The sequence below is a fragment of the Schistocerca cancellata genome, chromosome 4 (assembly GCF_023864275.1).
Source record: "Schistocerca cancellata isolate TAMUIC-IGC-003103 chromosome 4, iqSchCanc2.1, whole genome shotgun sequence".
Taxonomy (NCBI): Eukaryota; Metazoa; Arthropoda; class Insecta; order Orthoptera; family Acrididae; genus Schistocerca; species Schistocerca cancellata.
In genome coordinates this window covers 45,632,179-45,654,889 of record NC_064629.1, presented here as the reverse complement: position 1 = coordinate 45,654,889, position 22,711 = coordinate 45,632,179, and the positions used below count along the sequence as shown (strand labels likewise).

The window sequence follows — 22,711 nt, the reverse complement described above, 5'->3', positions numbered from 1 at the left end:
GATGCTTTCGGAATCCGCATTGGGCAGGTGTTAAAAGACTGCGGGATTCCAGCCACCAAGCTAAACGGTAATTCACCATACGCTCCAAAACCTTACAGACACTACTCGTGAGAGAAATGGGGCGATAGCTAGAGGGGAGATGTTTGTCCTTTCCAGGTTTCGGAACGGGAACGACAATAGCTTCCCGCCACCGTCTGGGAAAGGTACTGTCGGTCCAAATTCGATTATAAAGGCGAAGGAGGTAATGCAGACTATGGGTTGATAAATGCAGCAACATCTGGACATGGATTCCATCCGGTCCTGGGGCGGAGGAGCGAGAAGAAGAGATTGCATGTTGGAGTTCCCGCATGGAGAAAACAGTATTGTAGCTTTCGTGATTTGGAGAGGAGAAAGCAAGATGTCGCACTTCTGCTGCACGTTTCTTCGGGAGAAACGCTGGCGGGTAATTTGAAGAGCTCGAAATCTCAGCAAAGTGCTGACCCAACGAGTTAGAAATTGCGACGGAGTCCACTAAGGTATCATGCGCGACAGTGAGCCCAGAGACCGGGGAGAAACTAGGCGCGCCTGAGAACCGTCGAAGCCGACTCCAAACTTCCGAGGAGGGAGTGAAGGTGTTAAATGAGCTAGTAAAGAATTTCCAGCTTGCCTTCTTGCTATCGCGGATGACGCGACGGCATCGCGCACGGAGCTGCTTATAGCGGATACAGTTGGCCAAAGTAGGATGGTGACGGAAATTGCGAAGAGCACGTCGCCGCTCACGTAGTGCGTCACGGCATGCCTCGTTCCACCAAGGAACTGGGGGGCGCCGGGGCAATTCGGAGGTGCGTGGTATTGAACGTTCCGCAGCTGTAAGAATAACGTCGGTAATATGTGTGACCTCATCGTCGACGCTGGGAAAGCGACGGTCATCGAATGTCGCGAGAGACGAAAAAAGTGTCCAATTGGCTTGGGCAAATTTCCAGCGTCGCGAGCGCATATATGGCAGTGGAGACTGCAGTCTCAGGACACATGGAAAGTGGTCACTCGAGTGTGTATCATCAAGGGCGAACCATTCGAAGCGCCGAGCTAGCGGAACAGTACCGACCGCAAGGTCCAAATGAGATAAATTTGTCGTGGAGGCAGACAAAAATGTGGAGACCCCAGTGTTGAGGCAAACTAGATCCGCTTGGTGGAAGACGTCTAGCAATAGAGAGCCACGTGGACAAGGATGTCGAGATCCCCAAAGCGGGTGGTGGGCATTGAAGTCCCCAACCAGCAAATAGGGGGGTGGAAGCTGACCAAGAAGATGAAGGAGATCAGCTCGTGCCATTGGTGTGGATGATGGAATGTATACAGTACAAAGAGAGAACGTGTATCCAGAAAGGGAAAGACGGACGGCGACAGCTTGGAAGGAACTGTTTAAGGAGATTGGGTGATAATGGAGAGTATCATGGAGAAGAATCATGAGTCCTCCATGGGCTGGAGTGCCTTCAACAGAGGGGAGGTCATATCGGACGGACTGAAAGTGAGGGAGAACAAAGCGGTCATGGGGACGCAGCTTTGTTTCCTGAAGACAGAAGATGACCGGCGAGTAGGAGCGTAAGAGGACCGACAATTCATCCCGATTGGCTCGAATGCCACGGATATTCCAGTGGATAATGGACATAGGGTGAACAGAAAATGGAGGAATGTGACCAAAGTTGCTGTCAACTCAAAGACTGCTCAGAGCTAGCAACCGACAGCATGGAATGGCATTCAGCCGAAGGCAGAAGATCCTGATCCATAGGTTGGTCAGGAGCAGTCCCTGCCACCAGCGATCGGCCGGTTGACCGGCCACCAGCAGTGCGCCTCGGCGACACTGAAGACGGCCGAGGGCGATTTCCGCCAGGTGGTGCTGTAGATGGGACACGCCTTGGTGGAGAAGGAGAGGAACTGGGTTTCTTTGTAGCCTTCTTGGAAGAATGTTGTTTAGATGAAGGAGGAACCGATGGTTGTGAAGTTGCGGTACGTAAAAACTCTTCACGAGTATGCTCTTTTTTCGAAGACTTGGCGTCCGACTTTTGGGCTTGAGATTTAGCAGAACCCGACGAAGGGTGAGCCATAGAGTGGGCAGGCGAAAGTGGTGAGGTTGAACGAGCGATCTTTGCGCTGGCCGATCTGACGACCGTGGCACTAAAGGTGAGGTCGCAAGTCTGCATGGCCGCCTCCTTTGTTGGCCGAGGAGAAGCAAGGACAGTGCTGTATTTTCCTGTCTGAGGCACGGTGGGCTTGCGACTGGCGAATAATTTTCGAGCAGCAAAGGTCGACACCTTTTCCTTCACTCTTATTTCCTGGATGACCTTTTCGTCCATAAAAACGGGGCAATCGCGAGAGGAAGCAGCGTGGTCACCCATACAGTTGATGCAGCGAGGGGATGGAGGTGGACAAGCACCCTCATGGGCATCCTTGCCACACGTAACACATTTGGCTGGATTGGAACAGGACTGGCTGGTGTGACTGAACCGCTGACATCGATAGCAACGCGTAGGGTTTGGGACGTAAGGGCGAACGGAAATTATCTCATAGCCTGCTTTGATTTTCGATGGGAGTTGAACTTTATCAAATGTCAAGAAGACAGTGCGGGTTGGAATGATGTTCGTGTCAACCCGTTTCATTACTCTATGAACTGCCGTTACGCCCTGGTCAGACAGATAGTGCTGAATTTCTTCGTCAGACAATCCATCGAGGGAGCATGTATAAACGACTCCACGCGAGGAATTTAAGGTACGGTGCAGTTCCACCCGGACAGGGAAGGTGTGGAGCAGAGAAGTACGCAGCAATTTTTGTGCCTGGAGGGCACTGTGTGTTTCTAACAACAGGGTGCCATTCCATAATCTGGAACAAGACTTTACAGGACCGGCAATTGCGTCGACACCTTTCTGAATAATGAAAGGGTTGACCGTGGAGAAGTCTTGACCTTCATCAGTCCGAGAAACAACAAGGAACTGTGGCAACGATGGAAGAATCGTCTGTGGCTGAGACTCAGTATACTTACGTTTGTGAGCAGACATAGTGGAAGGTGAGGAAACCATTGCGGAAGAATCCCCCATGATTACCGGCGTCTCCGATGGCGCGCTCCTCCCTTGTGGGGGCCCTCTCTGAGGGCACTCCCGCCTTAGGTGATTGTTCACACCTCAGGTCACACCTCCCGACAAACGGACGGAGGGACCAATCGGCAGTTTCGGAAGGTATCAGCTCGGGTAATCACCCCTCCCTGGGCCTGGCCGTTACCAGGGGGTACGTACGTGTCCTACCTGTCTACCCGGGGCGGGGAATTACCCGTTACCCCGTCACCGGCTACGCACGAAAGGCGTGGGTCGGCCTTCAGACACGCACAGGGAGGAAGAAAGAGAAAGGGAAAGGAAGGAAGAGAGGTCTCAAACGCCGCAGCGGAGGAAAGGGAAAGAGAAGAGGTAAGGAAAAGAGAAGGACAAAGGAAGGAAGAAGACAGAGAAGGACAAAGGAAGGAAGAAGACATAAAAGCAAGGAAGGCGAAGAATGCAGTACATTTACGAGCGTCCGTCTCCGGACGTAGGCACAAACCATACTCCCAGATGGGGAGAAAGGGAAGGAAAGAGCCAGAGGTGAGGGGAGGAGGGGCGAAGATAGGGATGGGGAAGGATGCGGAAAGAGAAGGTATGCAGCCCAGAAAGGAAGGAAGGCCACATTAGCTCGGGGTCCCGTGCTCGCTACGCACATATCCACAAAAGAGTTGTGGACCCCCTAGGGGGGGGGGGGGGGGGGGGGGGGGAAATCTGCTAAGTGACCTGGTCTCACGCAAATGTTGGTACACAGCAGCAATGGTCGTATGATGCGGGATATGGCAATTAGGATATTGTTGTTGATAAACCCACAGTGCAGCTCGTCTGTTGTGGTGAGCTATGTAGTACGCACCAACCATATCAGTGTACTCACTCCAGGTGTATCGCTCCATTACTAAACAGAGAAAATGCACTACGACATTGGTGGATAGCAGTTGCCTACAACTGAAGGGCGTAATACCGCCTCCACCGGTTTAAATAATCCTCATAGGAAAAAATGACATTACGGAAAAATATTTGTTTTGGTATCCCCTACAACCTCCCAGAGTTTGTCGGTTTAAATACTTTTCACCCTGTATATCTGTCCATCCAAGTGTCTATTAGAGCATTGTGCAAAAATGAGAAGTAGATCAGTGAAGAACTTCAAGATTTTTGATAACAACATAAAACAATGTCTTGTCTTTATATAGTAGAATAGACTGGTAAGGTTTTTGTAAAATACCTACTGTAAAATTACACAGTTTTCTTTCATGTAAGTCCAGGATGAATAAATTTTATTTGATTTTTATTTTCAGTCTGAATTTGATGCAGAGAGTTTATATTAGACAAAATCTTCCTGCTTCTTGAGACTGTTACATAGATGAGATATTTTGTGGTAGCTGCAATTGGAATGGATATATCTTTTCATTATATTTTGTTAAATCTCTTGTATGGAAATGTAAAAGAACATGTGACTGCCTATAATGCAATCAAATAGCTCTTGAAGCTTTAGTTAGCCTATACACTTGGATAGATTACATCCAACTTCATGACCCTTCAAGATGTAAATAAGATGAATGCTACAGCGAAGACACAAATGTGGCACACGGTGTGAGCATTACAGACTGGGCTTGGTCGAGAGCTACGGGCTAGTCAAGCAAGATGGGCTGATGGCCCAGCTCAATGTCGAGGTCAGACAGAGGCAGGCTGGTGAGCTAGTAAGCAGTGACCCTACCGTGGAAGGTTGAGGAGCACTAGCAGTCTGCAGTGCATGGCTCTGACTGAATGGCACATAGAACTACATTTATAACAAATTTTTTTTCTGATGGCAGGCAGCAAGATTTTTAAACTCACTTATTTTTAGTAAACTCTAAATATGAGATGCCTGTATCAAAACTGACCAAGTGACTGAAGGCATGTTCCTCAATATGGATGAAAAACCTCCAGAGACAAAATAATACTGATCACAAACGTTTTTCTTCCGTAGTTACATTCTTTATGGTTTAATATTAAAGTTCTATTGTTTTGTGAAATCTGATTCATAATGAACCTGGTTTTCTGTTAATTTAAGTCTGGACTTGAAGTTTTGTTACAAATTTATATAATTTTAATGTCTTTTTTTTATATAAAACTGGACTATTTTTAAATTCTAAAAACTTGTGACATAAGGAATGGAATGAAAATAGAGTGATAACATTATCAAGAACAACAACAGAAACCTGAGGAGAAAATATAACAGGATTTCTCTCATCAAAAGTTTGTAGTCCACTTAGATCTTGACCACAATAAAAAGGAAATGATCTGCAAATAATCAAGTATGTTTAGAGAATCATTATAGTAAACACTGTTCAAATATACTGAGTAATATAGCTGTTTTAAGTTTTCAATTTGCTCTCATCTGTGTTATAGCATCAGGCATTTCATGTGCACCACTGATGCAGACTTTGAGGATTGTGTTGGAATTCTCATCACCAGTGTAAGCTGTTTCACAAGCTAAAGTTACCGTTTTATAAAACTGCAATGATTGAAGATCTTCCCATGTTAGGCCAAAGTATTCCTGCAGGAGATTTTTTTTATGTCTTTTTGTTTTAGATTCAGGAAAAGTAATGCCTCTGATTACTGTGTGAGAAACAATATACAAGTCACACAACAAAACAGTGTCAAAATGAAATGAAAGTGCTCTATAACATGAAGACAAGGCTGGTTTTGATGCATATTGTTGTATACACTGCTTCATGAGGAAGGTTTTTTGTATATAAATTAAAACATTTAATACAAATTTTCTGAAGCATAATTAATATTAAGCTGTGAAAATGATGCTATTGGCACCTAAAGAAGAGCCACCGTCATCCAAGAGAGCAGCTGTGCCTTGAGGCAGCAGAAAGCATGACTATGTTCACGTCAGAGAGAGAGAGAGAGAGAGAGAGAGAGAGAGAGAGAGAGGGGGGGGGGGGGGGTTTCCAAAACCCGTGGTTTTCAATTATTTATGCAGACAGTAAAACATAGCATGGGATGCAGCTTTACTTAGTTAATGTAAAGAAATTTTTGCAGCACTGCAGCAGATGACTCAGCTTTCAACTTTCCTGGAATCAAATCTACAGGTGGACATGATTCTTTGCTTCACACAGCAGATATACCTGCCATAAAGCGTCCAATACCTGCAGCCATGTGTCTCAACAATGTATCACAGCGTGTACTATGCTTCATATGAGGAGTGCTGTAACACGGGCTAAATATGTAGATCATGCATGTTTCTTTTTATTTCTTCTTTTATTTATGCTCCCTCAGCCAGCCTCCAATACGTACTGCATCAATCACATACACATACACTTATGATTCGCATACAATAGTTACATTGGTTGTAAATATATTTCTTACATCACAACATGCTCTCACCATTGCCATATGTTGCTCCAAACGCAAATTAAATATGGAACACAGAACATTCATTCCTCTAGACAACTTTAATGGCATGTGCTGCTTACATCACGTAAGTTACACGAAAGTGATGATATTCACTGACTTAACATTGTTCTCTGAATTTTATTCATGGCTCCCAAATAAAATATGCAACACAAGTCAAGTCGTCTGGTCATAGATACTTAATGCTACCTGTGCAAAGCCAGGTTGGGTCACCTGTATGCTATAATTATACAGATGACTGAAAATAAGTGTCACACTTTTCTACTGTAGACCTGGAATTTCTGAATTTCTCTTACAACTTTTAAGGGTTTAAGTTATTAAACACAGAAGCTCTTTTTGATGAATGTGAGAGAAACAGTTGTTTTCTACCAGGCAGTTTCTTTAAAATCAGTTGAGAAAGAATGCAGAGAGCTGGCTTACATGTGCTGTCACAGAGAAATATAAAAACAATTCAATTTGCAGAATCCTTGCTTTTTTTCCTTCAGTAAATCACCATCAGTGCTGAGTTTTTGAGTAATCCCTAACTTCTCTTCTTCTTGTTCTTTTTCCTGGCCTTATCCTGTCACTTCAAAGGGTCAGCATGTTAATCTGGATTCAGCAATATTAGTCATAGAAGGTGGCCGGATGCCATCCCTGTCACAACCCAGGAATTTGCGTATCACATGTCTCCATCTAGTGTTAACTCATGTCGAAGTGTGTGAACATTTTCAAAATGTTTGCAAATAGTGTAACTGTACCAGGACATGGGTATCAGCCTGTTATTTACCTATTCGGTTGCAGTAAACCATCTAAAAACTGCATCCATGCTGATCAGTACATCAACCCTAGTCATTAATCAGCAGGGCACATTTGATCTGGACCCAACACGCATCCCAAATCCTGGAAGCGGCATTTAACATGCACAGCTATCCAGGAAGGTACATAAATTCACTTGTTGCCATGTTAAAATTTGCTGCTTTTGTAAAAACACAGAAGAGTTTACAAAGATTAATTTCACTATTATCTAATGCAGTTGAAATTGTGACAATCCTCAAACAGTGTATTTTTAAACAAGCAACTGACAGCAAGACAGGTCAATAGTTTGTGTGAAAGCCCATTATAGGTATAAGATGTTGCAAAACACACAGAAATTCTTATTTCACCAGCTTTTGATGGCTCTTAAAAAATCCATTACTTCATTAGTACATTTGTAGTTACTTGCATACTGCAATAAATACTCTCCTCATAGGGAGCAACCATTTGATAAAACCTCATTTTGATATCTCATACCATTTATGAGATACGAGGTGTAGTGTTGGCAGAAGAGCCAACACCGTGTAGCTAGAGGAGGCCGAAATGCACGCGTTAAAGCTCACGCAGACTGGCGTGAGGTCTGGAAAATGACAAGGAATTATAGTAGCCAAAAATAGTACATAGCTTCTGGAATACTTAACTTTAATTCATAATTGGTGAACATCGCTCTTGTTGATTCTTTATATAATCTCAATATACACTGGTAATGGCGCCTTGCTAGGTCGTAGCAATTGACGTAGCTGAAGGCTATGTTAACTATCGTCTCGGCAAATGATAGCGTATTTGTCAGTGTACCATCGCTAACAAAGTCGGCTGAACAACTGGGGCGAGTGCTAGGAAGTCTCTCTAGACCTGCCGTGTGGCGGCGCTCGGTCTGCCATCACCGACAGTGGCGACACGCGGGTCCGTCGTATACTAGCGGACCGCGGCCGATTTAAAAGCTACCACGTAGCAAGTGTGGTGTCTGGCTGTGACACCACACGAGGAATGTTATGATATTACTTCTGGCTTTATTGTTGCCACATGTAAGCAGAACCGAGGGTGCTACATAAAATCCATTTTCTTATGACTGGAGATAGAAATGGATTTGCTCCAAAATTTAAAGAGTAATTCAAAATGTTAGCTACACTTTATAAGCACCAATGTATGACCTAACATGTACCAAGTTCAACTAATAGCAATCCCAATTTTTCATTGCAAACTATTTGAATTTCTTGCAGTAGTTTACTTACTTTTGAAACATCACAATAACTATTACAATTTACAAAATGATAGGCAGTTCATCTTGAATACTGAGTAGTTTCTTTAAAATATTTTGAGAAACATTGGAGAGTTGGCTTTTGTGCACTGCTGTTGACACAGTCTAGCAAGCCTGCTACCTGTCACATCAAGTATTACACCAGGCATGCGACCTAGCTTTCTCCCCACTCTGCAGGCAAAGTCAAGTATACTACCTAGCAAACTAGTAAATTTTCTTAAGACCAAGAAGCTTATGTTCAAAATCAGCATTGTTCTAGCAAGCATCACTCATGCGAAACTCAGCTCGCCCTTTTCTCACACGATATACAGCGAATTACGGAGAAGAGCAACATATTTCTAAATTTCTGGAAAGTATTTGACACGGTGCCCAACTGCAGACTGTGAATGAAGGTACAAACATACGGAATCGGTTCCCCAATACGAATGGCTCGAAGACTTCTTAAGTAATAGAACCCAGTACGTTGTCCTCGATGGCGAGTGTTCGTATCCTCAGGAGCGCCCCACGGAAGTGTGATTGGAACGCTATTATTTTTTTACACACATAAATGATCTGGCACACAGGGTCAGCAGTGATCTGTGGTTGTTTGCTGATGATGCTGCAGTGTACAGGATTGTGTTTAAGTTGGGTGACTGCAGGAGAACAGAAGATAACTTGGACATAATTTCTAGTTGGTGTGATGAATGGCAGCCATCACTAAACGTAGACAAATTTAAGTTAATGCAGATAAGTAGGAAAAACAAATCCATAATGTTCAGATACAGCATTAGTAGTGTCCTGCTTGACACAGTCATGTTGTTTAAATATCTGGGCATAACGTTGCAGAGTGATATGAAATGGAATGAACATGTGAGGATTGTTGTAGGGAAGATGAACGGTCTACTTCTGTTTAGTGGGAGAATTTTGGGTTCGCCTGTAAAGGAGACTGCATACAGGATGCTAGTGTGACCTATTCTCGAGTACTACTCTAGTGTCCACGATCCGTGCCACGTCGGATTAAAGGAAGACGTCAAAGCAATTCAAAGACAGTTGCTGGATTTGTTACTAGTACATTTGAATTACATGCAAGTGTTACAGAGGTACTTCAGGAAATGAGATGGGAATCACTGGAGGGAAGGTGAAGCTCTTTTCAAAGTACATTATTGTTGAGAAAATTTAGAGAACCAGCATCTGAAGCTGACTACAGAAATGATTCTACTGTCACCGACATACATTTTTCGTAAGGGCTATGAAGATGAAATATGAAAAATGATGAGTCATACGGAGGCCCGCAGACAGTCATTTTTCCCTTGCTCTATTTGCTAGTGGAACAGGAGCCAAATTGATTAGTAGTCTTAAGGGTACCGTCTGCCACACACTGTACATTGGCTTGCAGAGTATATATGTAGAGGCAGAAACTTAAGAGGGACCTTACTCCGTGTGAGACAGGATTTAGCCCAAGTCTGGAAAGGACAGAGAAACAAATCAAAAGCTCTTCCTCTCATTTAAGGCAAATAAGTTAAGTGTCACCTAGCTTAGATTTTTAATCAACGAAAACACTGAAACGAGCTTCATTTGCAATAACAATATAATTTACGGATAACAATAATGTTGCACTTAGAACGGTTTACCTTCCTGGAACAGCTTTTGCATTTTTCTTCCAAAAAGATCTTGCATCTGTGTCTTCTTCCATATTCCACTCAACTCAGCATCATTAGGAAGGTAGTAGGAAACCAAGCAATCTTGTGATTGCCAACCACGAACTCAGCTGTCAGCAACGGATAACTGACATAACCCCTTTTTGATTCCATTAAATAATTATTTACACATATTTTAAAGTGTACTCAAAGGGAAAGTAGCAGACACCGATGCAGAAGCCTGAAACATGGAAAGCAGTAAAGTGTCATTTAAGAATCGTGACAGAAAAAAATAAGACAGGGCAGACTAACATGGTGGAAGGACAGGAGCATAAGAATTGAATAGGTGGTAGGTAATGGCAGGGTGAGGAAAGTAACAACATTCCTAACACAAACAGCAAAACAGTGACAAAGAGGATAGAATATTACAGTGTGGTGGCAGTGAAGGATGAGAAACTGATAAAAGCAGTAAGTTTCCTGCAATCTAATCAAAATTATATAAAAGAAGTTTGGATCATTTAGAGTCAGATATAAATTAAATATAAATTGCAGAATATATTTCACTTGACAAACAGATAAGCTTCTACTACCTCCAACTTTGGCTCCGACGGTAATGAAGTATACGGCCTTAATAGGCAGCATAGTGAAGTGCACAGTCCAGCGAACAGTAAAAATGTGTCTAAAAGAAGATTAATATTGTTTCTACCATACAATTTCCCATATTATACATGAGTTCTTGAAAAGAAGCAACTAATCACTTACATATTAGTATGTGGTCAACATGTAACAATATATATTAAACTGCTATACTAAGATAGATACATGAGATTGAAACAAGCATTAAACCATACATGAAGAAATGGCATTACATAAATCAATACAACAATGACTGATACTGAAGATTCAGTATGGTGGGAAGCACCCATATGCTGCAACCAAAAACTCTAAAACAACACAGGATTGAACCAAGGAATGAATGGAATTCTTCTTGGGGCATATACACAGCTTCTATGCAAGCCCACATAGCATCAACAGTGGTTGCTTGAAGATCACGTTTGTGGATGTTGCATTGTGTGCTGATTTTGGGAACAACTCACGAGATGATTGATTGAAATTGAATATGATGATTCATGGGGTAGTTGTCAGTGTACATAATTTCCTATGGTTATTAAATAAAGTTAGCTGGTATTTTGTTCTATTGGGTTAGAATTTTACCACATAATAAGAATTTTTTGCAACATCGGAAATAAGACACATAAGCAGGTTACTGCAACGGTGAACCTGCGCTACACATGAATCTATTACAGAAATTGTATTTTCATGTGGAGATTTGTTGGCTTCACCAACTCACAAGCAAACTGTCACACTCCAATAAAACCTATGCCTCAGGCTATATTAAAGGTCAGTCTGCCAGCACATTTAGTTTTCTTCCTGCTCTCCATATCGAAAACAAATGTAGCCAATTTGTAACTTCTGCAGAAAGAAATAATTAGATTCAGTGATTCTTACTGACTACCATGTACTATGATCCAACTGGTTACAATCATCAACAACGAATTGCCAACAGCAGAATGCAACAGAAGAGTTGCTGACAATATAAGTGTACTTCAACTTCAATCATACCCCAGATATGTGCAATGGACAAAATGTTGGGCAAAGTTACATTCCACAAAAGCAACGACACTGTCATTATTTGAGGAAGGTGGCACACTCCTTGCACTGATGAAATATAGTATGTGGAATACTTAACACAGCAGATCAGGTTGAAATGGGCTTCATCTGAAAATATTACCTCACATTCTGCAGATGGAATTTTTTCTCTGTCCAGCCATCTTGATTTAGATTATCCTAAATTATTTCAGGCAAATGTTGGGATGGTTCTTCTTCAAAGGCCCAGCTGATCACCTGTCCTACCCTCAAAATGCATACTTATTTATTTTGTGTTTATGTATATTTTTTGCAATATTTATTTTCATTCTATTATGTGACAAATCCAGTATCACTCTAAAATGATCCCCGGATGAGTAAACAAAAGAAGGAAGGAATTTTGCCAATCAACACAACACTGCTTTCACATGCTGCTACACGCCCACTGCAGTTCAAGAAACAAAAGTGTTTGTGGTTTTTGAACAAATAAATTGAGGTTCATTACAATGTCTGTCCTCAGGCCATCCAACACAAACTGCATTGAACTGCTGATACCTGCAGATTTGTGTCCACTAAAAAGCTACAATATTGTACGAACACTGTGGGTGAAGTCGTATAGCATCTTACAAGGATGTGGACAAAACAACTATAAACCTGTGTACGTGGCAAACTTCAAGATGGCACCGAATGAAAATGACGAGTGCAATAGCTTTGTAAGTAAAATTACAAATTATGATGAAAAGAGCATAGTGTGTGAAAAAAATCAGTACTTATTGTGATAATACTTGTCTGGCTTGTTATATTATTAAAAAAGTCAATAGAAGAAGAAGAAGAAGAAGAAGTGTGAACACTGAAAAATATGAAGATTAACTTGTGTGTGCAGCATCAACGACCAACACTGAATATTTGCAAGAAAATGGGACGTATCCCCACTGCTATTATGAAAAAAACATGCTGACAAAGGAATAATGTGTCTAAAATGTGAAACAGTTTAGCACTATAAGGGTGCAAATGTAAGTCCAAAATGAAAGACTTGGTACTGTTTCAATTGTTGTAAAGACAAAATGCATGAAAATGTAAACAGCAAAGACACTAAAGATGATATTATCACGTTTCTATTACATAACATTTGTGGGTTAAAGCTAAAAAAAAGATGAACTTAAACAACAGTGTGAATATCCATTGTACAGTGATGTGGTAATAGAAAATTTGACTAGTAAAACTACAGGCGACAGGACCAATCAACATTGTTGAAAATACCAGAAAACTGTGAAAAGCAGTGTTGAGTGCTCGGAATGTGGAAACATATTCCATTTTTGATGTGGGAAAGTACATCCCTCACTAAACAAACAGCAGATAACTATAAAAAACTGGAACTGTGATGAATGTAGGATGAAAACTATTAGGCCAAAAATATGTAACGTACCCGATTATAAAGGACTTGAAGATATTCAAATTCACATAATCACGCCAAATAAAAGAAACAGAACAACATGGATTGTGGCACAAAAAGTGCATAAGTATTTAAATCATCTAATAAAAACTATAGCAAAAAATCAAGCAGCAACCCAGATTTAAAGGTGCCCATTTTGAATTTGGGTAACACAAACAATGTATCAAATGCAACAGAAAAAGTACAAGATGGAACAGTGTGTCAAGAAATACCAAGGGAAAAAACAACACACATCAGAATATACTCTGATGGTTCTAGAAGAGGGATGGCTACAAAAACAAAGACCCTGACAATTAAAAACACATTAAAATTGAAGGCATAGCGAAACCTGGAGCAAGATTCAACCAGATCCTCGCCAACACTGCAGATTGCAGTAATCTGTCAAAGAGTGACTTTGCATTTCTTATAGGTGGTTCCAATGATGTATACCGTGATGAAGCAGCTGCAGCAACAACAGCTTTGAAGAAAACTTTGGGCAAGTTAACAAACACAAATGTTATATTATTTAAAATACCTCATCACTACAATTTAACTGAATTATCATGTGTAAACAGAGAAATAACCAAAGCTAACAAGTGTTTTGAAACAATCTGCAAACAGTTTAAAAATGTAATGCTTTTAGATATTAAGGAATGTATCAGTTGTAACCATGAACCCTCTGACAATTGTAACTCCTCAAGAACTTGTCATACAAGACATGGTCAAGGCCTAAGTGGATTAGTAAAGACACTGCTGGGCCAAAAAATACTCAGTGTGGTAAATAATAAATTATCCTGTATCAGCAATTTAGAACATGTCTCAAAACTCAGAACCAGATCAAGGAAATTTATAAGGCTGACCAAGCCTGAAATGTGTCAGACTTGGTCAAAACAAAGAGCTTCAGAACATAATACAAAAAACACACTTAAAGTAAATAATCAAATTAAGCCCAATGTAAGCAATGCACCACCTTGCAGCAAAAATGAACTACTTTTGTTACAAATAAAAGTACAATCCTTAAGACACGAAGTCAGTGAACTACAGCACTACCTGGAAGAAATTAAATGTGGCATTCTCTGTGTGAATGAACACTGGATTAAAAGTGCAGAAATAAGCTTATTTGTACCATTTAGCTACTCACTGGAAACAAGCTACTGTAGACCAAACAATGCCCATGGTGGAATGTCCATTTGTATCAACAAAATTTTGAATCTAAAATATTCAATCATAGACCTCATAAGCCTGTCTGTTAAAGAACTTTTTGAAGCATCTGCCTTGATTATACACACTCATAAACTCATGATTGGAACAGTTTACTGACCACCAGCTACTGATGAGGAGAGATTCACAGAAAAAGTATCTGAATTAATCTAACTCACTGCCAAATATAAGCAATATAAAACATTTATCACAGGAGACATTAATATAGATGTAAGAGTAAAGAGAAAAACTGTGGTACACATCCTAAATATCTTAAGATCAATGAATTAATGCTGCTTAAATGAAAAACCAACCAGAATGGAGGCATGCCTTGACAATATAATTAGCGAGGTGTGCAGGAATCAAGTAGAGTGAGAGACCATCAAATTAGGACTATCTGACCATGATGGAATATGGCTCAAAACTGGAAATCTGACACTTGATGATACATGATGCTAACTACATATAGAACTCTCAAGGATGAGAAAACTGAAATAATGAGAAATGAACTGAGTAGAATAGAATGGGCACCATTCCATCGACAAAGATATAAATTAAAGCTTTTCTGCATTCATATCCAATATAAAAAATACATTAGACAGTAAACTGCCCTCTCATTACTAAGAGATATAACCCCAGCAATATGCATAAACCACAACATACAAAAAAGTGGTACACCCCACACCTCAATAAAATCAGAATCCTTTTACTCATGATGAAGAACAAAATTAAGAGAGGTCAAGAAAACAAGATTAGATATATAAACTTAAGAAAAATATACAAATCCAAAATTAAAGCAGCAAAAATGAAAGCAAATGAAGAGTATATTTTAAATTCTAAAAACAAATGTACTAAAGCTACACGGAACATAGCTAAAAGTGAGACAAACATGGGAAAGGAAGAAATCAGTAACCCAATTAATTGTAACACTCAATGAACATTTCATAAACTCAGTAAATGCCCACATACCAAAAAGTGACGATTTAACTGATGTGGAAGCTTTTCTGTTGCAGTCACAAAATAAAACAGATAAAAGATTTAATTGGAGTAGAATAACTGCAACAGATATAAATAACTCTGTAAACAAGCTGAACAACTCTAGAACAGAAGACTACTATGGATTCAGTAACTTTGTAATAAAGGCCATAATTAATGAAATTGGAACTCCTCTACTCTACCTTGCAAATAAAATCCTTGATGATGGCATTTTCCCTGATTGTCTTAAAATTACAGTTACACTCCCCATATACAAAAAGGGTGAGAGACAAATACCAGATAACTATAGACCAATATCAATTGTCCCTTTACTGGCCAAAATCATTGAGAGTTGTTCACACACACACAGATTTACATGTATTTTGAGAGCAATAAATTTCTTAATGACAGACAGTTTGGATTTAGAACTAATCAATCAACCATGAAAGCTATTGAAAGCTTGATAACTGAAATCCACAATGCGTTTGAAAGGAAACTGACCACCTGTACAACACTCATAGACTTAAGCAAAGCATTTTATTCAGCATCACACGAGATAATTGTTAGAAAAATTAGGATATTATGGTACCACTGACAAACCACTTAATTTGATTAAATCATACCTAAATAACAGGTGACAGTTAGTGTATATGAACAATGAAAGGTCAGAACTAATGAAAATTAAGAGAGGAATTCCACAGGACTCCGTTCTTAAGCCCTTCCTTTTTATTGTCTATGTTAACGACTTCTCACACTATATAGCCTGCAAAAGTGTCTTATATGCTGATGATATGGCCATGATCTCCACAGGTGAGAGTATGCAAGAGGTGGTAAACAAAAATAATGAGCTTTTTGAAAAATGTAGCGTGTGGTTTATTGCTAAGCAGTTACACTATGTGATCAAACGTATCCGGAAACCTGGCTGAAAGTGACTTACAAGTTCGTGGCACCATCCATCAGTAATGCTGGAATTCAGTATGGCGTGGGCCCACCCATAGCCTTGATGACAGCTTCCACTCTCACAGGCAAATGTTACAATCAGATGCTGAAAGGTTGATTGGGGAATGGCAGGCCATTCTTCACAGAGTGCTGCACTGAGGAGAGGTATCGATGTCGGTCGGTGAGACCTGGCACGAAGTCAGCATTCCAAAAAATCACAAGGTTGTTCTATGGGATTCAGGTCAGGACTCTGTGCAGGCTAGTCCATTTCAGGGATGTTATTGTCGTGGTACCACTCCGCCACAGGCAGTGCATTATGAACAGGTGCTCGATCGTGTTGAAAGATGCAATCGTCATCCCCGAATTGCTCTTCAACGGTGGGAAGCAAGAAGGTGCTTAAAACATCACTGTAGGCCTGAGCTGTGATACTGCCATGCAAAACAAGGAGTGCAAGTCCCCTCCACGAAAAACACGACCAAACCATAATACAACTGGCTCCGAATTTTACTGTTGGCACTACAAACGCTGGCAGATGACATTCATCAAGCATCTGTCATACCCACACCCTGCCATTGGATCGCCACATTGTGTACTGTGATTTGTGATTCCACACAACGTTTTTCCACTGCTCAATTGCCCAATGTTTACACTTCTTACACCAAGCAAGGCGTCCTTTCGCATTTACCGGCGTGATGTGTGGCTTATGAGCAGCCACTTGACCATGAAATCCAAGTTCTCTCACCTCCCGCCTAACTGTCATAGTACTTGCAGTGGATCTTGATGCAGTTTGGAATTCCTGTGTGATGGTTTGGATAGATGTCTGCCTAGTACACATTTCGACCCTCTTCAACTGTCGGCGGTCTCTCTCAGTCAACAGAAGAGGCCTGTACGCTTTCGTACAGTACATGTCCCTTCATGTTTCCACTTCACTATCACATAGGAAACAATGGACCTAGGGATGTTTAGGAGTGTGGAAATCTCGCGTACAGGCATATGACGCAAGTGACACCAATCACCTGACCACCTTAGAAGTGCATGAGTTCTGCGGAGTGTCCTACTCTGCTCTCTCGCGATGTCTAATGACTACTGAGGTTGCTGATAGGGAGTAACTGGCAATAGGTGGCAGCACAATGCATCTAATATGAAAAATGTACGTTTTTGGGGGTGTCCAGATACTTTTGATCACATAGTTTATGTATAAACAACACAAAAACAGAAGATATTTATTTTAATCTTAAGGTACGGAAAGAAGAGAATCACAGTGTCAAACTATTGGGGCTAAAAATAGACCAAAGGCTCTCATAGGATGACCATATAAGCTACCTGACAGGTGAATTTGCATGGTTGATATTCCTCCTGTATAAACTAAGACATTCTGCTGTGTAAACTAAGATATTCTGTCAGTAAAAGTTTATTGATAATTTGCTACTATGCATTCTTTTAGTCACAGCTACAACAAGGAATTCTGTCATGGGGTACTTCAACAGGCACAAACTGTGTATTCAAATGGGGGGGGGGGGGGGAAACAGTAATTAGATGTATACAAGGATTGGGTCCAAGAGAAATCCGCAAGGAGCACTTCAACCTATTAAAAATAATGACCCTCCCAAGTCTCTACATGTATAACTGCTTAATATACGTAAAAGAAAATATACAATTTACACAGAGAATGAATTTACATAGCACTAGAAATAACTGCATGCTTGATATACCGTATTCTATGCTGTCACTGACACACAACAGTCACAAACACCTAAGTCTAAAGTTATATAATAAACTGCCACAATCAGTCAAAACCCTCATGCACTTTAAATTTAAGGACGTACTAGAAACATGGTTTAAAAATAAAGCACAATACTCAACTGAACAATATCTTGGAAGTAATCTGGAAGGAATGTATAAACAATGAAATAATATAATTATCATTAACTAAATGTGTAAAACAGTATGATTAATTCTTGAATGTAAACTATATAATGATTATTACTGAAATCTTCTGATTAGTAAGAAGTTCATGTATATATGTACAATAAATATAAAAATTACTAACTACTAAAAAGGTGTGTGTGTGTGTGTGTGTGTGTGTGTGTGTGTGTGTGTGTGTGTGTGTGTGTGCGCGCGCAGCGCGCGTGCGCGCGCGTGCATGGTACACATGCTGAATGGCTAATAAACAAACATGGTGCAATATCCATTCATCACTACATACAACATTCTTCTATCCAATGATCTGAACTGTAAACATCAGAGGATGGGGGGGGGGGGGGGGGGGGGGGACTCTTCTTGGGAGCCAATTATTCTACCCCTGATTCATCATCCTCACAAGCTGGTACTTGCTTTCGCATTGCCAGGTTGTTTGTTGCCTCTCCAATTTCTGGTACTGGCATAAGACAAGTGTCTGCTGCTAGACTTACACGGTATGTTCTTCACGTCCCTTAAGTCTGAATTCATTTGAGACATTACCTTTTGTGTTCTTCTGAAGACACGTAGTGTATAAACTTAATATGGTATTAGCTTGGTCACTCATTAACAGTACATATAAGGAAACACATTTCTATGGGCAGTCACTGTAAGTTCATAACTGTGAATTGGTGAATTGTGTACTGTTGGTCTAATGCATACTCTGGGAAAAGAATGTGTATAGTTACTGTTACAACATGGAAAAAGGAAAATTATACTCTGTCTAGACAGTGTTGGGATCATTACAGGCAAAGCCCAAGCTCAGATTGGACAAGGGTGGAAAGGAAATTGGCCATTGCTTACTCTAAGGAACCACTCTGGAATTTGGTATAAGTGATTTAAAGAATTCAAGTGATTTAAAGAAGTGACAGGAGATCCAGATGGCAGATTAGAATTTGACACCTGCTCCTCTCAAAGATGAATTGAGTGTTTTAACCAGTACAATGTTTCAATGTTCCAGTAGTGTGTACAAATTAACTGATATAGTTAATTTCTGCACACTACTGGAATATTGAAACATCTAACGGCTATTCTATAACAGGCTTAATGCTATGCTTAGTCATATGTATGAATAAAGTTCCCAATTGGCAGTATGGTCACCATAGATGTGGCACTGAATTGGACAGTGATGGACACTAACTACAGTCCTGACCTTTGGAGCAGCACGACTCCCTGTTCACTTAGATTGCTGCAAAGAAATCGGTAAAAATGTAATTCCAGAAATCTGTTAATTTGAATTAACAAATCGTACCTTATTTTTGTAACAAAGATAGGGAAAAAATAATTTCTGGTATACGCCTACTGGGCTACTCGAAAGTACCAGGCAATCCTCAAATATTTTGAGAGTTGTGATGAAATGTGTTTCCGATAACCATTTTTCAGAATAACACAACCAACCATCCATCCCCACCCCCACCCCACTCCTGGGTCCCTCGTTATGAGCCTGGAAGCTACAGCATGTGCAATCCCCTCCCCCTCCTCAAACTGTCAATATTATCTTGGCCCCACATCCTTTAAGTAAAATAGCCAGAATCACATCTTGTGTACAAGCACAGTGTAGAGTAGGCCTACTTAAATTTTATATCTGCAAGATTACAAAAACTCTGTGTGACCCATGATGCTAAATTCTGGGACATTAAGTTACAATGTAGATATTTTGTAATGTGAATGTATATGTCAACAGAAACCTCTGCTCATCTGCCTTTTCTTTTTAATATGCAACACCTGGGAACCGACCTTACCACTAAACCAACATAAGTTGTAATAAATAGGTTATATATTGCAAGAAAATAGGTTTGAGTTGACTTATATATTTTAAGTACACGCTTTGTACAAAATGCAATCAAAAGGGACCAAACAAAAATCAATCAATCAACTGCATGGCGCCTGTGGCAGCAGCAATCTCACAGAACAACAATGGAGCTAGTGACATGAATGTACATAGCATCAGTAAAAGTTTGCTTTGTTAGTATAACAAGATTAATCAGACAATTACTTATCGAATTCAACATCTAGAATGTCTGCAGCCTACTAGGTTTAACCCTTTAAAAAAAACTGAAACTACAAACACAAAAATCAGAAACTGAAGCTACAGAAAACATAACCACGTCCTGACCATTTTTAGCAAAGTCCTCTGAGCAGAGCTTGTTTCTGTTTGATAATCATGTGCTAAATAGTCCTTGAATTGTTAATATGTATGACAAATCATTTGAGGCAGTGTATGTAGGGCCCTACTGGAAAACCAATGTTGCAGTTATGATCTGCTTAACAAAAAGCAGATGGATGGAATCACAACTTCTGGTTGATCTAAATCAAGGAGGACTGTTAAATTTTAATGTATCACTAACATCCAAGTCATAAGGATACATCAACAGCATTACAATGGTGAGGAAATAAAATTGCCCTCAAGGAAATTACCCAGCAAGGGGTGGGAGGGAGGGGGGGGGGGGGGGGGATTAGTGAAACCATGGGAAATCTAAATCATTATGATTCTGGTAACATAAATTCTGTTGCTCCCATGTATGAGGTCAATGCCACTGTGTTACAGCAATGCAGTGGAACTTTCTTTTTTAAATGGTGGGCTGTTAGTTTGCCAAACTTGTTTAAAAATAAACAACAATTTGAATTTATTCAATGACTGTGAATTACCCTCATCAATGTCTTCACCATGACATTTATTTGTGCCAAATCTTACAAGACAGATTCCTGCAAGATTTTACATATTAAGAGTCAGAAGGAGGCAACGCAGCTGAGTGTTATGTGAATACCTTAAAGCTAAGTTGCACTATGACTCTGTCACTCTCAAAACAAGTAATACTATTTTCACACTGGACGATGATACACTGAAAGGCTTCTGGGAAGTGTTGTCTTCCAGTTTTCATAAATACACAATTTCCTCAGTTTCAGTTAACATCACAACTGTTTGACGAAATTTTACGTTTATGCACATTCATTCAAGTTTGCAAAACATTATGGGGGGTTTGTATCACACAGTTTAAACTACCAACGTACATATTCTAATGGAAGGATTTGGGAAATTTAATCGTATTCAAAAAAATATCCAAGCTGTCACGTAACATTTCAGTATAATATTTAGAGAATACTGTAATTTGTTCCTATTACCATAAAATACTGTCATGCTTAATATCTTGCGGTAACAACGCAAACATAGTCTTTATAAACCAACAAACAGGAAACTGTCTTCCATTCCATTCACATCTTCATCATCCACACTTACTTTTAAGGGCTGGTTACTGTCATTGCAGCAGTACTGCACGGAAACTGGAGGTTTCTAGGGCACCTCGAGTTTCTTATACGACACCCCGGACTCCTAAGTTTATTTTATAAATTTTCATGTTCTTCCAGTAGCACTGTTTTCCATAACTGTCTCTTGGTATGGTTTACCGACATTTACACCCTCCAGTAAATGAACTCAATCAAAGTTTACATTCATTTCAAACAGCACTTCACAATTGTTGCAAATACTCCACTTCACTATAAACTGTAAGTTATACTCTCATCGCGTTTTACTGGTTCTTCTGTGTCTATTCGCTCTCTCTCCTCTAAGTCTTTAATTGTTGAGATCTATATCTTCAAAAGCCGAAATAATCAGCTAGTCTCATGTCAGCTTTCTTGTTCTTCAGTGGTTTTATCCGTATTTATGCGACATAGACGCTAAACGTAGCATATTTTCTTCCAGTTTAAATAAATGAAAAATACATGCAATCATCAACACAGGCATTTAAACGTACCGATAGCACACGTTTCACATGCCGAAACCACGGTAACCGCTATCCCTACTAAACATTTCAGAGGTTACATACTGCTCTTCAGTAGTCCACACCTCGAAGTTAAATTGCAAAGGCTGTGGGATTATTTTAATTCCGAACAGTCATTAATTCGGGTAATTTACCCACAGTGAACCCAGCCTATTTTCTGTTGTCACAGAATGTTTTAACCTTAGATAGTTGCGTTATCTTCGGTTATGTGCTACAGACATTTCCCCCCACCCCTCCCACTTACATACACATCCGCATAAATGTTGAACGACTCACTCACACACAATAGCCACTAGCCAGCGTGCGCGCGCAAATTGCATCTTTTTCCCTGAGTGTTGACCTATACCGACGCACGGTTGTGTTTGTTTATACTGCCATCTATAGGTAAGATCAGAGGAATTACGTAACAATGTTTTCTGCTGCGTGGAATAGGTGAAGGTTGAATTTTCATAACCAGTTTAATGTTATTGCTACACGTGCAAGTTGCTGAAGTGGGTTGGAATTGTAGCTCCTGAACTATAAGTGTTTATTCAGTTACTGCGTATGCAAGAAGAGGGACGCTTTATTAAGCAGTTCTTCAAACGTAACAGGTGAGCATCGTAGCAGACAAGTTTCATTTTTGGCACTTGTAAGTGTTGTAGAAGTGACGATAACTT

At 40.3% G+C, this 22,711-nt stretch overlaps 1 protein-coding gene across 3 annotated transcripts in view; it reads right to left on the bottom strand.

Annotated features, from left to right (window-relative positions):
- LOC126184978 (TBC1 domain family member 22B) overlaps window positions 1-22,380 on the bottom strand; it is a 154,209-nt gene extending 131,829 nt beyond the window's left edge. The window contains exons 1-2 of one of the 3 annotated variants that reach the window (XM_049927678.1): window positions 21,515-22,380; window positions 10,122-10,368 (exon numbers count right to left, since the gene is read on the bottom strand). In XM_049927678.1, the coding sequence (XP_049783635.1) occupies window positions 10,122-10,183 (62 nt within the window). In that variant the 5' untranslated portion in view covers window positions 10,184-10,368; window positions 21,515-22,380. The other 2 variants (XM_049927679.1, XM_049927680.1) reach the window with 2 other exon arrangements.
- Between the last annotated feature and the right edge of the window lie 331 nt (window positions 22,381-22,711).